Here is a 21,548-nt window from a genome sequence, read left to right on the forward strand (position 1 = left end):
TGCACTTACTGTTTCCTCTTCCGGACTGCCCTGGCTGTTCACATAGTTCCTTTTGCTTCCTGGCCACTGTGTCTAAGATCATACTCCATTCAGCAGACACTCCCAACCCCTTTCCCACATTAGTCACCTCTTCAGCATGGACCAGCACTGTCAGACATGTCTAACAATGATTTTGTTTGTTTACCCTGTCGATCAGCTGTCTCTCCACTATCATGGGAGAAACACAGGGTAGGCATTTGTGCAGATCCAGTTCCCTGCCATATCCTTACCCATTGGAATAGTGCCTGACTCAGATTTAGCACTCGTTAAAGACTCACGGAACAAGAGTGGTTGCATCCATAGACTTGGGCATCTCATAGGAGCCTAAAGTCTCACAGCACACTCTATAGGGGACTTAGGGATTAAAAGGGTGCCAATGCCTTTGAGTATCTGAAATAGAGGAGTCTGGATTATATGGAAATCTAATGGGGGCTGGGGTTGTGGCTCAGTGGTACAGTGCTCACCTAGCATGCCTGAGGCCCTGGGTTCAATCCTCAGCACCAAGTAAAAATTAAATAAAGGTATTGTGTCCTTTAAATTTTTTTTTTTTTCAGTACTGGGGATTGAACCCTGGGCCTCAGTGCTTACAAGGCAAGCACGCTACCAACTGAGCTATATCTCTAGCCCTAAATATTTTTTAAAAGAAATCTAATCCACAGACTGAGCACAGATACATGGATGTGCACAGCGGAGATAAATGGATTACAGTGGGGCTTGTATGATGATTTCCAGGACCCAAGACAAGCACAGATGCCTAGGAATCTAAAACACTATGGGACCTCAGGGGATTCTGGAAGTTTCTCCGTAGGAGCAAGAGAATCCAAAAGCACCCTGAGATGTGGGGCCCTATGCTGGTGAAGATACAGCTTGGCCAAAGAGCACAGGGTGGGTGATCTTGGGGGACCTGAGGAACAGAGACCAGTCTTGGGGCAGCAATACCCCAAAATTCTTTCCCTTCTTTGCCCCTGCCTCCCCGTCCTCTGTGCCTCTGCTCTGTCCCCATCTTGCCCAGCACTGGTTCCTCCACCAGTGTGCACCCTCCATGTCCCCTGGCAGTTCCCACTGTATCCCTCTTTTTGTCTCTGCATTTATCTTGCCATCCCGTCTGTTTTTCTCCACATCACATTCCCATCCCTGCCCGCACCTCTGCTGAGTGGTTCTCGCCCTGTCTGTGTCTCTTGCCCTTCCTGCCCGCCATTCCCTCTCTTCTGTCTGGTCCCCTGCCTCCGCCTCCCTGCGTCTCTCTCTTGCCTCACCCCTGCCTCTGGTGGTCTGCATCTCTCTTGCCATCTCGCCTGTCAGTCTCCCTCTTTGTGTGCCTCCATCTCTGCCTCTGTCTGTGGGCTCCATGTCTCTCTCCATCCTTCCCTTCATCCACTTCCCTCCTGCATCCCTGGCTCCTCCTGCATCCCTGTCTTCTCTCGCATCCTCTCTCTTCCTGCATCCTCCACCCCTCCCAGCATCTTCCTGCCTCCTCTCCATCCCTCCAGCTCCCAGGCCCGCCCCTCGCCACCCCCTCCCCCCTCCGAAAGGGTTAACTTTGGGGAAGGGCCCGGAGTCCCCGGATGGTGATGTCAGCGTGCCGGAGAGAAAGGACGAGGTGGCGGGGGGAGGCGGAGAGGAGGAGGAGGCGGAGGAGAGAGGGCGCGTGGGGGGGCGGGGGGGACCTCGGCCTGCAGCATCCGCCGGCCCGCACTTCAGACCCCCCCGGCGCGGGGAGGCGCAGGCAGGGGGGGGCGGCCAGGGACGGGCTGGGGAGGGGGGGCCGCGCAGCCCCCCCGGGTCATGCCGACTCCCGGGGCCTGACCCCCCCCTGGGCCAGCCCCCCCTCCCCCAGCTCCGCGGCCCGCCGACGGGGGGGCCCAGCCCAGCCCCCTGGGGACCCCCGGAGAGGTGGGGAGCAGCCGGGGGGGCCGGGACGGAGCTGTCGCCGGCCCCCACCGGAGGAACGGGGCGACCGGCCGCAGGGGGGGCGGCCGGGGGGCCGGTCGGGCCGGAACCAAGGGCACCATGTCGTCCGGGGCCAAGGAAGGCGGCGGGGGCTCCCCCGCCTACCACCTCCCCCACCCCCACCCCCACCCACCCCAGCACGCCCAATATGTGGGCCCCTATCGACTGGAGAAGACGCTGGGCAAGGGACAGACAGGTGAGTCCAGCCCCAGGGGATACCTGCAGCCTGGGCAGGGTGCAGGTGGGGCAGAGGGAGGGACCTGGGTACTTAGAGGGCAGGGGCCTGCTGTCCAGACCCTTGGGTCCTGTCACAGAGAAGGGACTTGGTATCCAGACTTGCAGGTCCCCAGGATAGAGGGGGTGGGGACTCTGTCTCTGGGGGGCCTGGAGGAGAGGAGGCTGGGGCCTGGACTCCTGGGTGTGAGGAAGGAAGAGGGGTCTGGACTCTTGGGTTTGAGAGTTGGGGCAGAGGTTGGAGGGGGTCCAGGGCACAGTGGGGACGGAGGCGGTGCGGACGCGGGCTGGCTGCTTCTGGGAGCTCTGCAGTACCGCCGCAGGCTGGGTGGAGGAGCTTCCATCCTGGGGAGCCTCTTTCCTCCCACTGCCCTCTGGTCTAGGGACCTTGTGAACCAGGCAACCAGCTGGGGTGCCAGGGGCATGGGGTCTAGACGTTCTGCCCCTGCCCTGGCACACTGCTCAGTGTGCAATGGGATGGAAAGGTGGAGAGGTGGAGAGGTGGGCTGCAGAGGAGGCACATCTCCCAGGAGGAGCCGTGGCAAGGGGAATCAGCTTTTGCTGTTGCTAAACACTGGCAGCTGCCCGTAGCCTCCTTCCTGCTGGATGGATGGGAGTGAGACTGGTGCCCACATCAGTGTCCCAGGGCAGCGCAGCAGGGTCTCTGTGAAGCCGAGGGGCAAAGCCCAAGACAGGAAATGGAGAGGTCGGCCTCCAGATCCTGATCCCAGGAGTGCAAAGGTCTTGCTGACCTGAATTCCTGAGCCCTGTGGGGAAGAAGGAAGGGGTCAGGAAGCTGGACACCTGGTCAGAGGAGGGCTGGGCCTGGAGCCCTGGGTCTGAGGGAGGAGGCTGGGCCTGGCCCCCTGGGTCTGAGGGAGGAGGCTGGGCCTGGAGCCCTGGGTCTGAGGGAGGAGGTTGGGCCTGGCCCCCTGGGTCTGAGGGAGGAGGGTGAGCTCTGGAGCCCTGGGTCTGAGGGAGGAGGGTGAGCTCTGGAGCCCTGGGTCTAGGGGAGGAAGGACTACATCTGTGGTTTGGGAGCTTAGGTCCTGGAGTTAAAGAACCTGGAGAGGAATGGGCTGGGACTGGACATATCCTTGGAGTTTGTATAATTTCAAGTATGGCTGCTATTAAAACAAGATCAGAAAAGAATTGAGAAATCAGGTTTTGGAGAGGTGAAGGATGGAGAGGTAAGGGGGGAAAATATAAGATCATATTCTTTGGGAGATGTGGGATTTGCAAAAGATTGAAAGGCAGAGAACTCATGGGAGCAAGGGGTCAAGATAGTAAGAAGTTTCATGGGGAGAGAGAAGTACGGAAACAGTGGACAAAGAAAATACGGAAGGACAAACCTAGGCAGGCATACCTGAAGGACAGACTTGGGGTGGGAGTAGGGGAGGCTGGTGGAGGGACAAGGAATGAGTGTACAGTCGGGCAGAACTGAATTGGGTCCGGGGAGCGGTGGGCTTGTGCTGTATGGGAATGGCAGCCGTGAGCTCCCAGGTGTTCAGTGCAGGGCAATGCAGGCCGAGGATGAAACAGCCTGCGGGGAAGGAGGAGGAAACAGAGTGGTGAAGGGGCCTTAGGACGGGAGAGCGAGGGCTCCAGAGATCACCCACACTGTCACCCTGCTCCCCAGGGCTGGTTAAACTCGGGGTCCACTGCATCACCGGCCAGAAGGTTGCCATCAAGATCGTGAACCGGGAGAAGCTGTCGGAGTCAGTGCTGATGAAGGTGTGTGTGTGGTGGAGCACCCTTGGGCCTGGGACAGCCTGGGAGGCCATGCTGACCTTGATCTCTGCATCCCGGGCCCTCAGGTGGAACGGGAGATCGCCATCCTGAAGCTCATCGAGCACCCACATGTCCTCAAGCTGCACGACGTCTACGAGAACAAGAAATATTTGTAGGTATTTATAGACACCCAGCCCCTGTGCTCCCACCCCGTTGCCAGGATGAGGCCCTTCCAGAAAGGGCCCGGAGGAGCCTGGGCATCCCGGGCTCCCTGGCTGGACGTTGAAGGCCCAGCCCCTGCCCTGCTGTAGGGATTGCCCCAGGCTACTCCAGGGCTGACTTGAGAAGGGCCTGATGCTGGGGGCAGGACAGTGGGCCTGAGTTGCCCTCCCTTCCAAGCAGTGACCAAGCCTACCCTTGGCTTCCCAGATCAGACGAGATCAGGCATGTTCAGGGTGGTCTGGCCAAGGACCTGAGTGGCCCCGTCTGGGGTGGAGCTGAGCCTCCCACTGCTTCCCCAGCCCCGCCCGCGTGGTGCTGCACCGAGGGAACGTCCTCTGCTGGGCAGTGTGGACGCTGAGGCCAGAGCCCACTCAGCAGGGCAGACCAGCCCCGGGGTTGTGAGGCAGTGAAGCCTAGCCAGCCCAGAGGCGCTTCCCAAACTCCCACACATGCTGGAGTACGGAAGACCCCTTCCCCTCCACCGGTCCAGGTGCCATGCCTGGACACTCCAAAAGGGGCCTGCTTAGGAGTTCTGAGTCAGTATCTCAGAGCTACCCCCTGGAAAGGATGGGGACAGGATCCAGCTGTCCTGACTCCAGAGAATAGGCCTCTCTGTCTAGACTTTGGTGGCCCAAAGGACAGATGGCCTGGGCAGCAGTAGAAGAGACAGACCTCCTGCCCCCACCACCCAGTTCCCTGGATGCAGTGACTCCAACATCCATCAGTTGTGCGACTGGATTTCTCAGTCTTGATGCTACCCTGGCCCAGATGCTCATGGGAATTGTAGTTCTCAAGCTTTCTCGGGTGCGGAGACGGGAGGGCCATTGTCTCAACAGGTAGAGTTACCACTCACCTCCACTGGCAGTATTGGGAGGAGGGCCCATGGGAGTTTGTGTTCTACCCCAGAATCTTGGCTGTCCAAGAGCTCATATATTGAGCTTTTGCTTCCCAAGAGGTGATGGAATTAGAGCTTTAACCCCCAGAGCCTGATGGGATTTGAAGTCCTGAGGCTCCAGGTGGCTGATGGGAACTAGTACTCTACATTGCAGAGACTTGTGGAGTCGGCAGTTTTTAACCTCGCAGGACTGATGGGAGTGGTAGTCTACCCGTGGTGCATACTGCAATCGTTAACTACCCAGGAGTGAGTGAGAATTGGGGTCTCTTCATCTCAGAGGCTTTTGGGAAATAGAGGTGTGACTTTCCAGGGATTAATGGCAGTAGGGTGTTTATTTCCTAGGGGTCTCTGACTTCAGGTGCCAATGGAGCTTCCTTCTCTCCTGAAACGCCTAGGAGTCCAAGTGTGGGTCTTCCTGAAGTATTCATGGAAGTCTCTGCTGCCCAGGGCTAGTGGAAATTGTCTGAGCTTCCCAGAGACTGGTGGAAATTGGAGTCATTTGTCCCAGAGACTCCTGGGAATTGGAGTGTTTTCATTCCAGGGACTTCTGGGAATCGAAGTCTCTTCCCCCAAGGACTCAAGGGAACTGGGGTCTCTGATTTTCAGAGGCCACTGGAAGAGGAAGACCAGGCCCTGTGGTCCTCCACATGCCCCTTCCAGCCCACTGCCCCCCTGTATCCTTCAGGTACCTGGTTCTGGAGCACGTCTCTGGGGGTGAGCTGTTTGACTACCTGGTAAAGAAGGGGAGACTGACACCCAAGGAGGCCCGGAAATTCTTCCGCCAGATTGTGTCTGCCCTGGATTTTTGCCATAGCTACTCCATCTGGTGAGGGGGCAGCGTGAGGGGGAGGCTGGGCTGAGTGCTGCCACGGAGGTGTGGAGGGGCTGCCTTGGGGCACACGAAAGGCAGAGGAGAAGTCTGTGTAGTCGCCCCAAAAGAAATCTTTTCCCTTTTGTATATTCTTAAGATATAACTCACCACCCATATGGTCCAGCTTTTTTTAAGTGTACCGTTCAGTAGTTTTAATGTATTTGCAGTGCTGTGCATCACAGTCATGGAATTTTACAATATTTTCACACCCCAGATCCACTAATCAGTCACTCCGCACTCCCCTGTGTTTGTCTCAGTGGCTTTTCTCTCCGGACGTTTCCTATAAATAGAATTACACAGTATATGGCCTCATATGGCTTCTTGTACTTAGCAAAACGTCCTCAAGATTTGTCCATACTGCAGTGTGTCAACACTTTGTTCCTTTCCATGACCGAGTAATATTCCATGGAATGGACAGATCATCTTTTACTTCTCTGTTCATCCATTAGCAGACCTTTTGGGTTTCCCTGCCTTGACGGTTATGGGTAACATGGGCACTCAAGGACAAGAGAACATGCCTGTTTAAGTTTCTGCGTGTACCTGTGTGTTTGTTCTCCTGGGTAAATTCATTAGAGAATTGCTGGGTCAAATGGTGGCTCTGGTCTTTTGAGGACTGTCAGACCGTCTTCCAAAGCGGGTCCCAGCCCCTGCATGTACTTACCAACACCTGCTGCTTCCTGTCTTTTTGATCACAACTATCCTAGTGGATGTGAAACGGTGCCTCGTTGTGGCTCTGCTTTGAAGTTCCTGATGATTTCTCATGTTGGGCGTCTTATTTCATGCTTATTGGCCTTTTGTATATCTTCTTTTTTATTTGATTTTTTATTTGTTCTTTTTTGGTTATACATAACAGTAGAATGTATTTTTTAATTTTTTTTTTTGTTTTAGTTGTGTGTGAACCTTTATGTTATTTATTTATATATGGTGCTGAGAATTGAACCCAGTGCCTCACACATACTAGGCACGCACTGTACACTGAGCCGCAACCCCAGCCCCGTTAGGATGTATTCTGATATGTCCTACATACGTAGAGCATGGCTTCCCACGTTTGTGGTGTTACATACTGGTCGTGTATGCATGTATGAGCATAGGAAAGTGATGTCTGATCCATTCTTCAGTCTCTCCTATTCCCATCTCCCCTGTATATCTTTTTTGGAGATATGACTGTTCAGATTATTTGCCCACTTTTTAGCTATTTTCAAAAATATGTTCAGTCTTTTTTAAAGTATTTTTTGATTGTTGATGGACCTTTATTTTATTTATTTATATGTGATGTTGAGGATCAGACCCAGTGCCTCACACACACTAGGCAAGTGCTCTACCACTGAGCTACAGCCCCAGCCCATACATTCAGTCTTTTTACTAGGGAGTTGTAACGATTTTTACTCTAGGAAGAAGAGATAACTCTAGGAATAACTTATATATATATTGGAGACTGCACTCAGGAGTACTTTACCATTGAGCTACATGCCCAATCTTTTCATTTTTTATTTAGAGACACGGTCTCACTAAGTTGCTTAGGGCCTTGCTAAGTTGCCAAGGCTGGCCTTGAACTTGTGATCCTGCTGCCTCAGGTTTCCCAGTTGCTGGGATTACGTGTGCACCACCACCACCCCCAGCAACATTTTAAAATTTTGATGAGCTCTAGTCTGTTAATTGTTTTTTTCTTTTACAGTTCATTCTTTTTCTGTCCTGTTTTAGAAACTTTTGCTCAATTGAACTTTCTCCTGTGCTTTCTCCTAGAAGTTGTAGGTTCAGCCCTTTTTGTTTTTTTGTTTTGAGACAGGGTATCCCTAAGTTGCTTAGGGCCTCTCTTACTTGCTGAGGCTGGCCTTGAACTCGTGACCCTCCTGACTCAGCACCCCCGCCCCCACACCAGCTGGAATGACAGGCATGTGCCACCATCCCTGGCTGTGGGTTCAACTCTTGCGTTTAGGTCCGGGGTCCATTTCTGGTCGATTCTTGTCGATGCTGTCAAGTTAGGGTTGGCGCTCATTCTTCGTCCTAGGAACACCCGCGTGAGGACTCACCTTTTCCTCACTGAATCACTTTCAGTCCCAAACAAGGTAGTAACTATGCAGCACCTTATGACTGCCTGAGGTGCCCAGCGGAAGCCCTCATCTTCTAGCCTCCTTGATCACTCGCCGTCCCTCTGGGATGTTTGGGGTGCAGTGGGGATCAGGGTGAGGGGCTCACACATGCAGCCCATTTTAACTCTCAGCCCCTCCTTTTGAGGGGACGGTGTCAACCCTGATACGAAGACTGTGTCCCCTAGGGAGCAATATTCGCCGTCACTGACACAGCCTGACCCAGTCACTGGACTTCCCCCTGAATAGGAACTGCAGAGGCCTATAGCCCCTCCCCACTTCGACACCGACCCCTTAAGGAGTGAGAGGGTCCTGAGGGAGGGATGACCAGGTGGGGTGGAGTGGGCTTTTTATTCAGTATGGATATATTTTGACATTTTAAAGAACCAGCTCAATATCAACCCTTCTTAACCTCAAAACGTCTCACATTGCACCTGCTCACCTGAGTGTGCGCAGACTGGTACAATGTCTGGGATCACCTGCGAAATATCCCTGGAAGGGTGGGCGTGTCCGCCGAACATGAGGCCAGGTTTGCCCTGAGGTGCTGACGGGGAAGCTGGTTGGGTGCATGGGGCAGCTTTAGACTTCGGGGCACATTGTGATTGTCATAAAAAGGTGCCAGAAGTGTCCCACTCGGAGCTAGTGAATGGGGCCTTGGCTGCCTGGGTGGCGGCAAGGCTGACTCCACCTGCCTGTCTCAGCCACAGAGATCTGAAGCCAGAGAACTTGCTGCTGGATGAGAAGAACAACATCCGCATCGCAGACTTCGGTATGGCGTCCCTGCAAGTGGGGGACAGCCTCCTGGAGACCAGCTGCGGGTGAGTGGGGCCGGCCCCAGTCCCCAGGGAGGGCCAAAGCTGGCCGGAAGCTCACTCCACTCTTGCTCTCAGGTCCCCCCATTATGCGTGTCCAGAGGTGATCAAGGTGAGTGCGGGGCAGGCGCGGGGCGGGGAGCCGAGGGCCCAGAGGAGAGCGAGCGCGGGCCTTCTCCCTTTCAGGGGGAGAAGTACGACGGCCGCCGGGCGGACATGTGGAGCTGCGGCGTCATACTCTTCGCGCTGCTCGTGGTAAGGCACCCCGCTGCCTGCGCCCGACTCCAGAGCAGCCCTGCCTGGTGGAGCAAAGAACCCTGTGCAGCATCCCCGCCTCGGGGTGCCTCCCGGACAGTTAACTGGTGGGAAGGCACCAGCGCCCCGCGGACCCAGGTCCTGCAGCAGCTGCCCTGTGCCGAGCCAGCCTTCCAATCGCAGGCCTGTGAGAGGGTTGAAGGAAGTCCCCAGAAGGGATGGGGCACCCAGGAGCAGCTGGAGGGCTTGGGACGAGGGCCGTTTCCTGGCTGTGTCTTGGGTGTTGCAGTATCTAGACCACCAGTGTAATGGGGCCGGGGGCTCTCAGGCTGGCTGCTACCACAGGGCCTTTGTGCCCGCTCTTCCCTCGCCCGGACACTTGCATCGCTGCTAGCTCAGTTGCTCGCCTAGTGAATACCTAGACTTCTTGAAGCCCTCAGCTCCATAGCCACTTCTCCCAGGAGCCTCTCTTGGCTTCCGTCTTCCCCCTCCCTCACCCCCGTGAGGTCAGTGCCCCCGCGGTCAGCAGTCGGTCCTTTTCCTGGCAACTGTCAGTGTCACTGTGTTTCCTGCACAATGTCTTCAGTGGTATCTCCCCTCCCTTCTCTCCCAGAAGCTCCCCAAGGTCAGGGCCCGTGTCAGGCCTTTATTCTTTGTATGCCTTGTTGTTTTGTCAGCGCTGGCACGTCGTGCACCCTGAAGTAGCGTGAATGAATAAGTGAGCTATGCAGGCACTGTTCCAAGCACATCACTGCACGTGATGCTCTCAGCAGGCCAGAGAGGGGAAGTGACTGTCCAGGGCACACAGCGATTAGTGGCAGGCCTGGGATCAACCTTTGGTCTCTTAACCACTAGGCTATGTGGCCAGCACCACGGGGAATGAGGCCAATCGGGCACTGCCTTCCTGGGGCTCAGAACCCTGTGGGGGAGCAGCAGAGGCACTCAGGCGGCCAGCTAAGCGCACCCAAGAGCTCCGCCTTCTACAGCCAGTGGTGAGAAGGCCAAGTTCAATCCCTGCTCCCTGACCTTGGGCAGGCAAGACACTTTCCCAGTCTCAGTCTCCTCACCCTCACAGTGGGAATAATCAGTACCTGTGTCTTGAGGGTTCCGATTAAAGGTCGCACACAGCCCTTGGAGTGGCGCTCAGGAATCATGCGTGATAACAGTTTATCACCCCAGATTGGCAGGCTGCATATTTGCAAATGCACCTCTCAGAGCTTACCTAGAACCCCAGAACAGCACTTGAGGGCCTTCCACAGTGGCCCCCGGGACATGCACCAGAGCAGAGTTCCCAGTGGCCCAGCCACACACCTGGGTGCGGTGCCCAGCTGAGACTAACCGGCCACCTGCCTCTGCGTGTTTGGCTCTCACCCTGCACACAGTCCATTCTGCAGTCTGCTTAGTGTTGTGCACCTGTGTTTTTGTGGCTTTTGTTGACTTCCCTGTTTAACATGGCCCCCAAGCGTTGTGCTAGTGTCCCCGAGCACAGGGCGACCGTGAGGAGCCTCAGGGAGCACCAGTGAGGGACAAGCCTCCTCCAGATGGAGCGGCAGTGCCGGTGGCCTGAGTCTGTGTTGGTGGCACAGTATGCATCAAAGGTGTCTGTAAACGAGACACACAAACACAAGCTGAAGTGCCGGCCGTACGGACAGGACCGTCACAGCCAGCTGTCCTCCGGGGAGCCGTGGTCCCCACTCACTGACCAGCGTTCAGGGTGACTATATACAACGTGACAATGGGGTCAGTTGTGTTGTCACTGTCCTCACTTTTAACCCACACATCAATGCCTCCTGGCAGGACCATCGTGTCCTCGTCACAGAGAGGAGGAAATGGAGGCTCCAGGCTAGGCGTTAGGCACCAGGGCCAAACCCAGGCCTCCTGACCACGAGAGCAGCACCCAGGACCCCCTCCTGCCTCCACGCACACCTGCGTCATCCATCCACATGCTCCTGTACTGGGACACTAGAAGAGCCCTCGGGCCCATGTCTTCTCCAGCGAGTGCTGCCCCTTGTGCTGGACCCTGGCTAACCCTGGGACTGCTCTGCCTCTGACCCCTACCCTGCTCACACACTCCACCTTTGTCCACAGGTCTGAATGTGTACTGTCTGTCTTCCTCCAAATGCAGCTGCTGCTCACTCGGTCACTGTTGCTTGGTAACCAGGCATCCGTGTGTGGTGCCTGCCGCCGTCCCAGGCAAAGCTGCACGCAGGGAGGGATGTGGTCTTGTCCTCTGTGCCATCCCTAGTGAATTGGCTGGGAGCTGGGGTGCAGCAGGGCACCGTTGTTGGATGTGCAACAACAGCCCATGGGTGCAGAAGCCCCACTGTGAGCCCCGCACTGCTCCAGGCAGCTCCTTCTGACACCGTCCCTGAGGTGGATAGTGTCCCTGCCCATTGCTGTTCTCAGAGAAGTGGTGCTACCTCCCCAACATCACACAGCTAGCGGCAGCAGCATAAACACGCAGGCAGAGGCGGGCACCAGAAACCATGCTGGCCGCTGTGCTCACTGCCTTCCCGCGAGGCCCCTTGTGACCCGCTGCCACCTACCTCTGCGCACCCTCGCCACCCGTCTCTCCTCGGTCACTGCTGTCACCTGCAGTCCTTGTGCATGCCTTCAGTGCTAGGCGCACGCTCTTCCTTTCTTTTTTGATGTCCTAGGGCTGTGTAACAAAGTACCACAAACTGGTGGTAGAAATATCCTCCAACCGTCCTGGAGATCAGAAATCCAAACTCAGGGTATCCGCGGGGCCTCGCCCCTCCGACGGGGCTGGGGAAGAGTCCCGCCTCACCTCCTCCTCGCCGCAGGGGCTCCTGGCTTCCTGCTGCAGCCCACCAGTCTCTGCCTCTCTGTGTCCTCCCCTCCTAGGAGGACAGGTTATTGGACCAGGGCTCAGCTGCGCTCTGGCCTCTGCTCCAAGGGCTCCTCCCACGGAAAGGAAGCCTCCCCCACCACTGTCATCGGGGAACTGTTTGCTTTTTACCTGCGGTCTCCTGGCCTGTGGTGTGACCTGTAGGAGGACAGGGGCTCGTTTGGTTCACTGCTGGATCCTTGACACACACGAGCTCACCTTTCCATGAATGAATGAATGAACTAGCAAAGATTACCCTTCCCAAAGCTGGTATGGGGAGAACCCTGGATTTAAGGAATAGCCCCAAAGCTGCATTCCTGCCCCTTAAGCACTGGTGCCAGACTGTCCCTCGGGAGTCCCCGCTCTGCTGTTTAGTACTGCGCATCAGTCCTCAGTTTCCCCATCCGCAAACAGACAATAAAAGCTCCCGACCCCCTGTGCTTGGGGTGAGGTGAAACTTGCTGATGAGCGTCCAGTGCTGAGACTCTCACCTGGCAAATGGTCTGCTCTGTGTAAGGGGCTCTGTTGTTTCTCCCGCAGGGGGCTCTGCCCTTTGACGATGACAACCTCCGCCAGCTTCTGGAGAAGGTGAAACGCGGCGTCTTCCACATGCCCCACTTCATCCCTCCAGACTGCCAGAGCCTCCTGAGGGGGATGATCGAAGTGGAGCCCGAAAAAAGGCTTAGCGTGAGTTTGGGGGGACCTGCAGCGGTGTGCAGTCGGGGGTGAAGGCACAAGCCCTAGAGGAGTCATAGAAAGGGGTTTACAGGATCTGCCCATCGATCCCTGGGGCATGGGGCGCGGGTCGCTAGCTGAGCCACAGCCAGAAGTCCAACAAAATCTGTACCTTGCAACTGCGGAGGAGGTAGCGCAAGATTGGACGGAGGAGCCCCAGGCGGCGGAAGGGCGCCTGCCCTGACTGGCCCGGCCGAGGGCGCGCAGGGCTGAGGGATGACACTGCGCATGCAGGAAGCTAAGACGTAGTAGGGCCGCTGGTGCCTAGAGCGATGCACCTAGCCGCCACTAGGTGGAGAAATAATGTCATCCTGACCCTGGCTAGCATCCGAACGGTTAGGAATCTCTCAGTCAGTATTTAATTCCACGCCTACTGTGTGCATGCGACCTCATTTCTGCTTTTCTACAATTCCTCCTAACAGCTGGAGCAGATTCAGAAACATCCTTGGTACCTGTGAGTAAGGGGCAACTGGACAATTGGGTCCCTGAGAAAGGAAGGAATAGAAGCCAAAGCAGAGAGGAAGCGGGCGGGGGTGTAGATGCCACAGTTCCTGAATGACAAGAGAATAGGGATTCAGACTTCTGGATGCTGGGGAGGAGGCCACAGGTGCAGAAGGGGCTTGGGGTCAGATGGAGGAGGGGCCTAGGAGTCCAGGATGCCTGGGGTCAGAGGGACGAGGGCCTGGGGACCCAGAGTCTTGAGATCCTGAGAGAGGAGCAAGCTGAGGCCCGGGACTCTGAGTCTAGGATGAAGAAGGCCCCAAGGTGAGTAGGTTTCCGAATAATGTCTCTCCCCATCTCCAGGGGCGGGAAACATGAGCCGGACCCGTGCCTGGAGCCAGCCCCGGGCCGCAGGGTAGCCATGAGGAGCCTGCCTTCCAATGGAGAGCTGGACCCCGACGTCCTGGAGAGCATGGCGTCCCTGGGCTGCTTCAGGGACCGCGAGCGCCTGCACCGCGAGCTGCGCAGCGAGGAGTAAGACCCTCTCGACCCCTGCGTGCACACTCCTCGCCCGCATAGAACTAGCTGCCGCAGTTCTCCCAGAAGCCGGCAGGGGGCGCGAGGGCCTTGTGCTCACGCAGACCACAGCAAAGGGGTGTGGTTTACAGCTACAGCGTGGGAGCTTGGGGACCAGCCTGGAAAGTATTAGATGGGAAAGTAAATAGATGCAGAGACTGGCCTGGACGGTGCCTTCCCAATGTCGTACTTACAAGCACTTAGGAAGTACCCAGGCGTTAGGTATTATTATTATTAGGGTTAAGCGAACCTGTGTTGCACCCGGAACCATGGCACACCAACTCTATTGATAACCAGAAAAATGGCCCCACAGGCCTCACTGCTGGTGGGACTGAGCCCCAGAAAGCCACTGCAGCTGAGGAGATGAGACCTCTGGGCACTGATTTCCCACCTCAGCTCTCTCCTCATCCCCTCCCTTCTCCCTGTCTTAGGGAGAACCAAGAAAAAATGATATATTATCTGCTTTTGGATCGGAAGGAACGATATCCCAGCTGTGAGGACCAGGACCTGCCTCCTCGCAATGATGTTGGTGAGAAGCCCAGACCACGGGATTCCGGAGGGAGGAAGGTGCCACAGGCCCTGGGCTTCTGTGCTTAAACAGCTGGACACTTATGAAAACCCTTTTCTGCTCTGGGCCTCGGTTTCCCCACCTGTGCATTTACAAGGCAGTTATGTAAATGCGGTGTACAGCTGGGCAAACCCAGCCACTAATGGGGCTGAAATTCTTGGCCCTCAGACCCGCCACGAAAGCGTGTGGACTCCCCAATGCTGAGCCGGCACGGGAAGCGGCGGCCAGAGCGCAAGTCCATGGAGGTTCTGAGCATCACAGATGCTGGGGGTGGTGGCTCCCCAGTGCCCACCCGACGGGCCTTGGAGATGGCCCAGCACAGCCAGAGGTGGGAGTTCCTGCCTCTCCAAGAAGGACCCTGGGTCCACCGGTGTGGAGGGAGTACAGGGTTCTAGCCCCCACCCAGCCTCAGATGTGACTGTGCTTGGGGCAAGGCACCGCCCCTCTCTGGCCTCGTGTCCTCATCTGGAAGGGCTGTGGAAGCCAGTGGAAGTCTGAACCTTTTAAACCCTCGCAACGTTTTCTTTTCTTTTCTTTCTTTTTTTAATCTCTTCTGGAAGCAGATCCCGAAGTGTCAGTGGAGCCTCCACCGGTCTGTCCTCCAGCCCTCTAAGCAGCCCACGGGTAAGACCAGGTTCCCAGAGAATTTAGAGGGGTCAGAGGGTGAACCACTGTGTAGCAAAAGTCGAGCAGCAGAAATGACAATTCCCATGAAGCCTGCTTGTCCCTGGAGGGCCAGAGGCCCAGGCGTCCTCACAGCCGGTCACTTGGCCATCCCCACCTCCTTGGGATTGGGTTTTCCGTGTGTCTGAAGGGTTCATTTATTCACTTAGGAGAAATTAACTGCGCTTACTGTGTGCCGGGCTTTGCTCTGTCCCCGCGCCGCGCAGACCTCTGCCTCTGGGAGGGACTAGAAGCCCTGGCGGGTGGGCAGGCGAAGGCGGTGTGGCCGGCGCCTCCTGGGAATCGTAGACCGCCCTCATCGGCCTGCTCCTCCGCAGAGTCCGGTCTTCTCCTTCTCGCCGGAGCCCGGGGCTGGAGATGAGGCCCGAGGCGGGGGCTCTCCGACTTCCAAAACCCAGACGCTGCCTTCCCGGGGCCCCAGAGGCGGAGGCACCGGGGAGCAGCCTCCACCCCCCAGTGCCCGCTCCACTCCCCTCCCCGGACCCCCGGGCTCCCCGCGCTCCTCCGGGGGTACCCCCTTGCACTCACCCCTGCACACACCCCGGGCCAGCCCCACCGGAACCCCGGGGACAACACCGCCTCCCAGCCCGGGCGGTGGCGTCGGGGGAGCCGCCTGGAGGAGTCGTCTCAATTCCATTCGCAACAGCTTCTTGGGCTCCCCTCGCTTCCACCGGCGCAAGATGCAGGGTATGGGACGCAAGGGCTGGGGCTGCTGAGTCCTAAAGTGGGGAAGGCGCCGAGGGCTGAACAGCTGGTTCCCAGGGGTCTCCAGCTAGGAAGAAGGCTGGCTTCACGCGTCCTGAGCGCGGGCTGAGAGGGGCTTCGGAGCAGAGGTGCAGGTGTGGGGGAGAGGTGAACTTCCAGCCCTGGAGGAGGGGCCGTCCGGAGAACACGCCCCTTCTTGCTTTGGCTCCCTCCCCATTGGTCCACGGCTCGCGACCCAGGGGTCGTGGCCTCATCGGTGAAGCCTCCCACGAAGCAGGTTGCCTTGTGGGGTTTAGCTGCTGGGAGACTAATGCGCACCCACTCCGGTCTGGAAGCCCTGGGAGGAGGTGGCTGCTGGCCACCTGGGCGATGGATGGACAAGTGTTGACCACGTTCTCTCCTTTTCCCCATCCAGTCCCCACCGCTGAGGAGATGTCCAGCCTAACGCCAGAGTCCTCACCAGAGTGAGTGGGACTGGAAAGGGGAGAGGGGGGCGAGGGGATCATCCACAGTGAGTGGGGTGGGGGATCCTGTGGAGCGAGTGGGACGGGGAGGGAAGCATGGGGACTTCACTCCTCCGTGCCCTGCTCCTGCTGTCCCCCACCCCTGTGCAGGTTGGCAAAACGCTCCTGGTTTGGGAATTTCATCTCCTTGGACAAAGAAGAACAAATATTCCTTGTGCTGAAGGACAAACCTCTCAGCAGCATCAAAGCGGACATTGTCCACGCCTTCCTGTCGGTGAGAGCCATCAGCCTGGCCTCCCCAGATCCACAGACGCTGGTTGCCTCCCCACACTGTCCTCCTTCTGGGACTCCCCGGGTTCTTTTCTAATCAGGTTTGCTCAGTGTGGGGCAGGGAGGCGGAAAAGGGTTCTTGTGCCCAGAGACCTGTAGGTTCAGAGCCCAGACGACAGTTTCCAGGGAGCAGTGGAGGATGAGAGTTGCCGTCCCCCTGCCACCAGGCCTGAGATGGCAGGAGGAGCCACTTTTCCCAGCAGACTTTAGGGCTGTCTGCTGCTGGACTGCAGGTCTCTGGGCTCAGGGTGCTAATGGCATTTGCGTGTCTGGGGCCCTCAGTAGTACTGGTGACGGGAGGGAGACGTGGGTCCTTGTGGTCCTGGAGCCTGCAGCTCCTCCTGGGGTTGGCATCCAGTTGTTCAGCCACTCCTTTGATACCTCAGTTATTTTAAGGCAGAGGGAACTGCAGGTACCAGCAAGCAGTGGGCCTCCCAGGGTCTCTTCTGTGGCTCCCCCAGTGGCTCGGAGGACTCGGCGTCGCCAGGGCCAGTTGTGGCTATAGCCACACTCACTCCATCCGGCTCTCGCCTTCCAGATCCCCAGCCTGAGTCACAGTGTGCTGTCCCAGACCAGCTTCAGGGCTGAGTACAAGGCCAGTGGCGGTCCCTCCGTCTTCCAGAAGCCTGTCCGCTTCCAGGTGGACATCAGCTCCTCCGAGGGTCCAGAGCCCTCCCCCCGCCGGGACGGCAGCAGTGGAGGTGGCATCTACTCCGTCACCTTCACTCTCATCTCCGGTGAGTCGACCATACTGCTTCCTTACCACGTTCCGTGTCCAAGACCTTCAGATAGGAGAGTGGGCCAGGAGGGCCGCAGGAGCGGGAGGGCGGCCGCTCTGACTCCCCCACAGGCCCCCACTTGCTTCTCTTCCCTGGTCTCTCCGTGGGAGTTTGCTCTGTAAATATTGTATTGTAAATATTAGGTGCATCATTTCATGGGAGTTCCCAAGCAGCCTCTGAGGTGCTAGCAGCCACCCATTTTACAGAGGAGAAAACTGAGTCCTGCAGAGGCAAGTGGACTTGACCACACCACACAGTAAGCCATGGCAGAGCTGGGGCTCAGCCTGGACCTCCTGACTTCATGGTCAACAGTAGAGCTCTTCCTACTACTTCAAGATCCTAGATGAGAGAGACAAAGACTTGGCATGCTGCCCCTAGATATCAGTCCCACATCAGCCGGTCACAGCACCTCTCCCCACAGAGCCTGGCTGCAGCCTCAAGAAATTTAACTCAAGCAGCCATGACCAATCAAGAGTTGGTCAAGAGACGAAAACCACAGGAAGCCTTGCTTCAGACTCTGCTGGGTCCCGCATCCTCACTGTGGATAACAGGGCCTCTGTTTGCTCTCCTTGTCACTGATCTTAATTGCACCCAAGAGGCAGAGCTTCTAAGCCAGGTGGCCGTGGAGCATTGGGTGACCCATCACTGAAAAGAATCAGCTCTTTTTTTTTCTCTTTTCTTCCCCCTAAAGACTAAAACGCAGGGCTTTCTCCATTGTAATCTTTTTCTCTCCCTCTTATTTTTCTTACATGGCTGGCTCTTCAAGGCCTCAACTAGAAACAAATAAGCAACAGCATCTATTTAAATGGAAACCCACACCTGTTGTTATTTTAAGTTGAAGGTGTCTAGTTTGAGGAGTTCCCTAAATAGCAAGGTGGAGACCCATTTGCAAACTGTGGTTCCATGCTGCCCCCACAGAGTGGAGGGAATTGAGGCTTAGAGCAGAGTCTTTTGCTTGGTGGAGACGCTGGGCTTTGCAGACCAGGAGGCCTTCCCTACCCCTATCCCGAGTCACTGTGTTTCCTGTCCGCCTACCCCCCAGGTCCCAGCCGGCGTTTCAAGCGAGTGGTGGAAACCATCCAGGCGCAGCTGCTGAGCACTCACGACCAGCCCTCTGTGCAGGCCCTGGCAGGTGGGTGGCAGGGCCTGTGGGTGGCAGGTGGCCATGGCCACAGCGCGAGGAAGCCAAGCCCACCAGTCAGGCTTCTTGGCCCTTGTCGTGCCTAGGCCTTGTCTATAATGTCCTGAGCAGAAGAGACCCCCTAGCAACCTGGACACTGGCCTCCAGGAGTAGCCACTCAGTTGGGGGCAGTAGAACATCCTGGCAACAGAGGTTCTGGACCTCTGCTCTGGAGGATGTGACCAGTCATCCTGGTTTCCCTGGCACTAAGGGGATGGTTCTGGGATGCAAGACTCTTAGTTGAAAACTGGGACAAATTGATTGTCCTCTTTGCAGGACTCAGATGTCACTGGCATTCAAGGATTCAGACCTTAACAGCCCTGATGATAGGGCCTAGTGGTCCCCAGCAACCAGGGGGCAGAGCAGAGGCCTCACTCTGCTGGATCTGTTGCCATTCAGGCTGTGATAAGGGAGTACCATAGACTGGATGACTTTGAAACAGCAGAAATTCACCGTTCGCAGTCTGGAGGCTAGAAGTCCAAGATCAAGGCACTGACAAATTCGGTGCCTGCCTAGAGCCCATTCCTGGCTCAGATGGCACCCACTGGCTGCACCCTCAGTCCTCACTTGATGGAGGGGGCAGGAGAGCTCCCCAAGTCTCTCTTACAAGGGCTCTAACCCCATTCACAAGGGCTCTGCCCTCAGGACCTGGTCACCTCCCAAAGGCCATTTCCCTATACCATCACTTTGGGGTTGGGATTCCAGCAGACAAATCCGGGGGATGCAGCGCTCACACAAGCTGCGCCTACCCTTGGTGCCGGTGAGGACCGGAGTTCCTAAGTGATGGGAGCTCCTGCTCAGGAAAGCAGGTCCCATTCCTGAGACACTGTGGCCTCTCCCTGGAACGGGTCCCACAGGACAGTGAATGCAGGTGCCAGGCACAGTATGACCACCAGGGGACAGTTGTTTGCCCTGGGGAAGTCTAGCAGCATGAGCCTCACATGTCACTTTCCCTCCCAAACTGTCCCCTCCCCCATGAATGGGAATGACAAAGGAGACCCAGCAATGGGGCAGGAGCCACGGTGCCTTGTCACTGGAGAAGGCTGAGTCCCAGGGTCAGGTCTTTGCCCTGGAGACCTGAGACTCTTGATGGGGTGCCTTGCCCCGGGGTCAGTGAGCACCACTAACAAATGACCACAAACCAGTTATCATCATACACCCTGCTGGCATCACTGAGCTGACACTGGGTGACCCAAGGCCCACCACGCCTCCTGAGGCTCTCCGGACAGCCTCCTCTTGCCTTCTGCGACTCTTAGAGACTGCCCGTGCTGCTTGAGCCGCAGCCCCTTCCTCTACATTCAGAGCCCATAGCACTGTAATGACCCTGACTTGAGCTGGAAAAGGTCATTTAAGGATCCCTGTGGCCAAGTTGCACTACCCAGGTACTCCAGGATGGTTTCCTACCTGGGGCTTCACCTTGATCACAGCTCAGGGCCTCTGATACCCTGTGTGTGGGTGGTATCGTCACAGGTTCCAGAGTTAGGATGTGGACATCTTTGGGGGACATTCCTTGAACAGATCCCTGGGGGATATCTGGCAGTGTCTGCAGACATTTGTAGTTGACTCAGCTAGAGAGCAAGGGGACACACGTGGTGTCCAGTAGGCAGAGGCCAGGGAAGCTGCCTCACAGCCGGGGGTATCCAAGCCCCCAAACGTCAGTAGTGCCATGGTGGTGCACACCAGCAATCCCAGCTACTCTGGAGGCTAGGGAAGGAGGATCTCAAGTTCAAGGCCAGCCTGGACAACTCAGCAAGACCTTCAGCAACTTAGCAAGACCCCGTCTCAAAATAGAAAAAGTTTTAAAAGGCTGGAAGTTGGGCACAGTGGTGCATACCTGTAATCCCAGCAACTTGAGAGGCTGAGGCAGGAGGATCTCAAATTTGAGGCTGGCCTCAGCAACTTAGCGAGGCTTTAAACAATTTAGTAAGATGGTCTCAAAATAAAGAAAAGGTCTGGCAATGTAGTTCAGTGGTAAAGCCCTGTGTTCAATGCCCGGCACTGCACATTCACACACACAGTGCCCAGGTGAGAAACCCTGTTCTCCTTTATGGGTACTTGGGGCAACCAGAAGGAAAATTAAGCCTACTGGTCCTCTTGCCAAGGAAGCCTGGCCTCAGCAACCAGAAATTCCAAGAGGGCCCACCTTTCTTGTAAAGAAAACGGGGTGCCCTAGAAGCAAAACTTTACGTGTTGCTATGGTATTGAGGCAGCATCCCTCTTGCCCCCAGCCATCAGCAGTCTTAGAAGAACCCGGTCTATATCAGGAGACTTCAGATGTTTCAGCCCCCCATGGAAATTGCTAGACTACTTCCTTGCCCCCAGATCTCCACTGAGTCCCCAAGAGTAAGCAGCCTTCATCTGGGGAAGCCAAGCCCCACCGGAGGGTGGCCTGAGTCAGGGGCCCAACCTGGAGGGCCTGGGACCCCCAAGCAACATGCAGTGGCCCCTCCGGCCCCATTCCCATGGAACTAGCGGGAAGTAAGGGGCAGCCTCTGACTGACCTTCTATGTTGCTGCCCCTGAGAGTCACCTGAAGCCCAACTGGCCCAGGCCTCACTGGGACTAACTGGCTGGTTTCCAAAGCCTTGTGGGCTGCCAGGGCACATCCCCATCTGGGAGGGCAGGCCTCGTTAGCAACTGGTGTCCCCTGGCCGCCTCACCGGCTCGCAGTCCCACAGGTGGAGAAGCTGATCCAGCCTCGGCAGGGTCTTGAGGCTGCTGAGACCAGCTGTTCGGAACCTCAGCCCTGGAGCCGGCACAAAACCTCTTCCTCCCTCACAGATGAGAAGAACGGGGCCCAGACCCGGCCTGCCGGCGCCCCACCCCGAAGCCTGCAGCCCCCACCCAGCCGCCCAGACCCTGAGCTGAGCGGCTCTCCCCGCCGAGGGCCCCCCAAGGACAAGAAGCTCCTGGCCACCAACGGGACCCCTTTACCCTGACCCCAGGGGGCCGGGGAAGGAGGGGAGCCCCTCCACCCCCTTCCCTGCCCCCCAACTGTGAATCTGTAAATAAGGCCCAAGGAGTATGTTGGGAGGGGGACCCAGAAACTGGCCTTGCCCTGCAGGGATGGGGCGCCAGGCCATGCCCAGCGGGGGGAGCTTCAGGGGATACAGGGGTGGGGAGCGTTTCTATTTTATTTATTG

General features: G+C 56.9%; 1 protein-coding gene across 4 annotated transcripts; it reads left to right on the forward strand.

Moving 5' to 3' along the window:
- Positions 1-872: 872 nt before the first annotated feature.
- Positions 873-21,501, forward strand: BRSK1 (BR serine/threonine kinase 1). 4 transcript variants are annotated; one of them, XM_079118136.1, is made up of 19 exons: positions 873-924; positions 3,863-3,957; positions 4,041-4,126; positions 5,757-5,897; positions 8,731-8,847; positions 8,920-8,953; positions 9,028-9,096; positions 12,485-12,631; positions 13,102-13,133; positions 13,484-13,654; positions 14,128-14,225; positions 14,433-14,592; positions 14,828-14,888; positions 15,266-15,635; positions 16,069-16,117; positions 16,268-16,391; positions 16,986-17,184; positions 18,269-18,358; positions 21,187-21,501. In XM_079118136.1, exons 1-19 carry the CDS (start codon positions 876-878, stop codon positions 21,342-21,344), a joined length of 2,250 nt encoding a protein of 749 aa, XP_078974262.1. In that variant the 5' UTR covers positions 873-875; the 3' UTR covers positions 21,345-21,501. The 4 variants fall into 4 exon arrangements, with proteins under 4 accessions (XP_078974262.1, XP_078974263.1, XP_078974261.1 ...); XM_079118137.1 differs by lacking the exons at positions 873-924; positions 21,187-21,501 and adding exons at positions 1,681-2,185; positions 20,729-21,150; XM_079118135.1 differs by lacking the exon at positions 873-924 and adding an exon at positions 1,682-2,185.
- Positions 21,502-21,548: the final 47 nt, after the last annotated feature.

This window comes from Sciurus vulgaris (genome assembly GCF_902686455.1).
Source record: "Sciurus vulgaris genome assembly, chromosome: 17".
NCBI classification, from domain to species: domain Eukaryota; kingdom Metazoa; phylum Chordata; class Mammalia; order Rodentia; family Sciuridae; genus Sciurus; species Sciurus vulgaris.

Excerpts from the sequence above, each read along its gene's own strand:
- BRSK1 (XM_079118135.1), top strand. The coding sequence starts at position 2,050 with ATGTCGTCCGGGGCCAAGGAAGGCGGCGGGGGCTCCCCCGCCTACCAC. Across the intron at positions 4,127-5,756 it reads TACGAGAACAAGAAATATTT|GTACCTGGTTCTGGAGCACG; the intron begins GTAGGTATTTAT and ends TGTATCCTTCAG. Across the intron at positions 13,655-14,127 it reads CGCGAGCTGCGCAGCGAGGA|GGAGAACCAAGAAAAAATGA; the intron begins GTAAGACCCTCT and ends TCCCTGTCTTAG.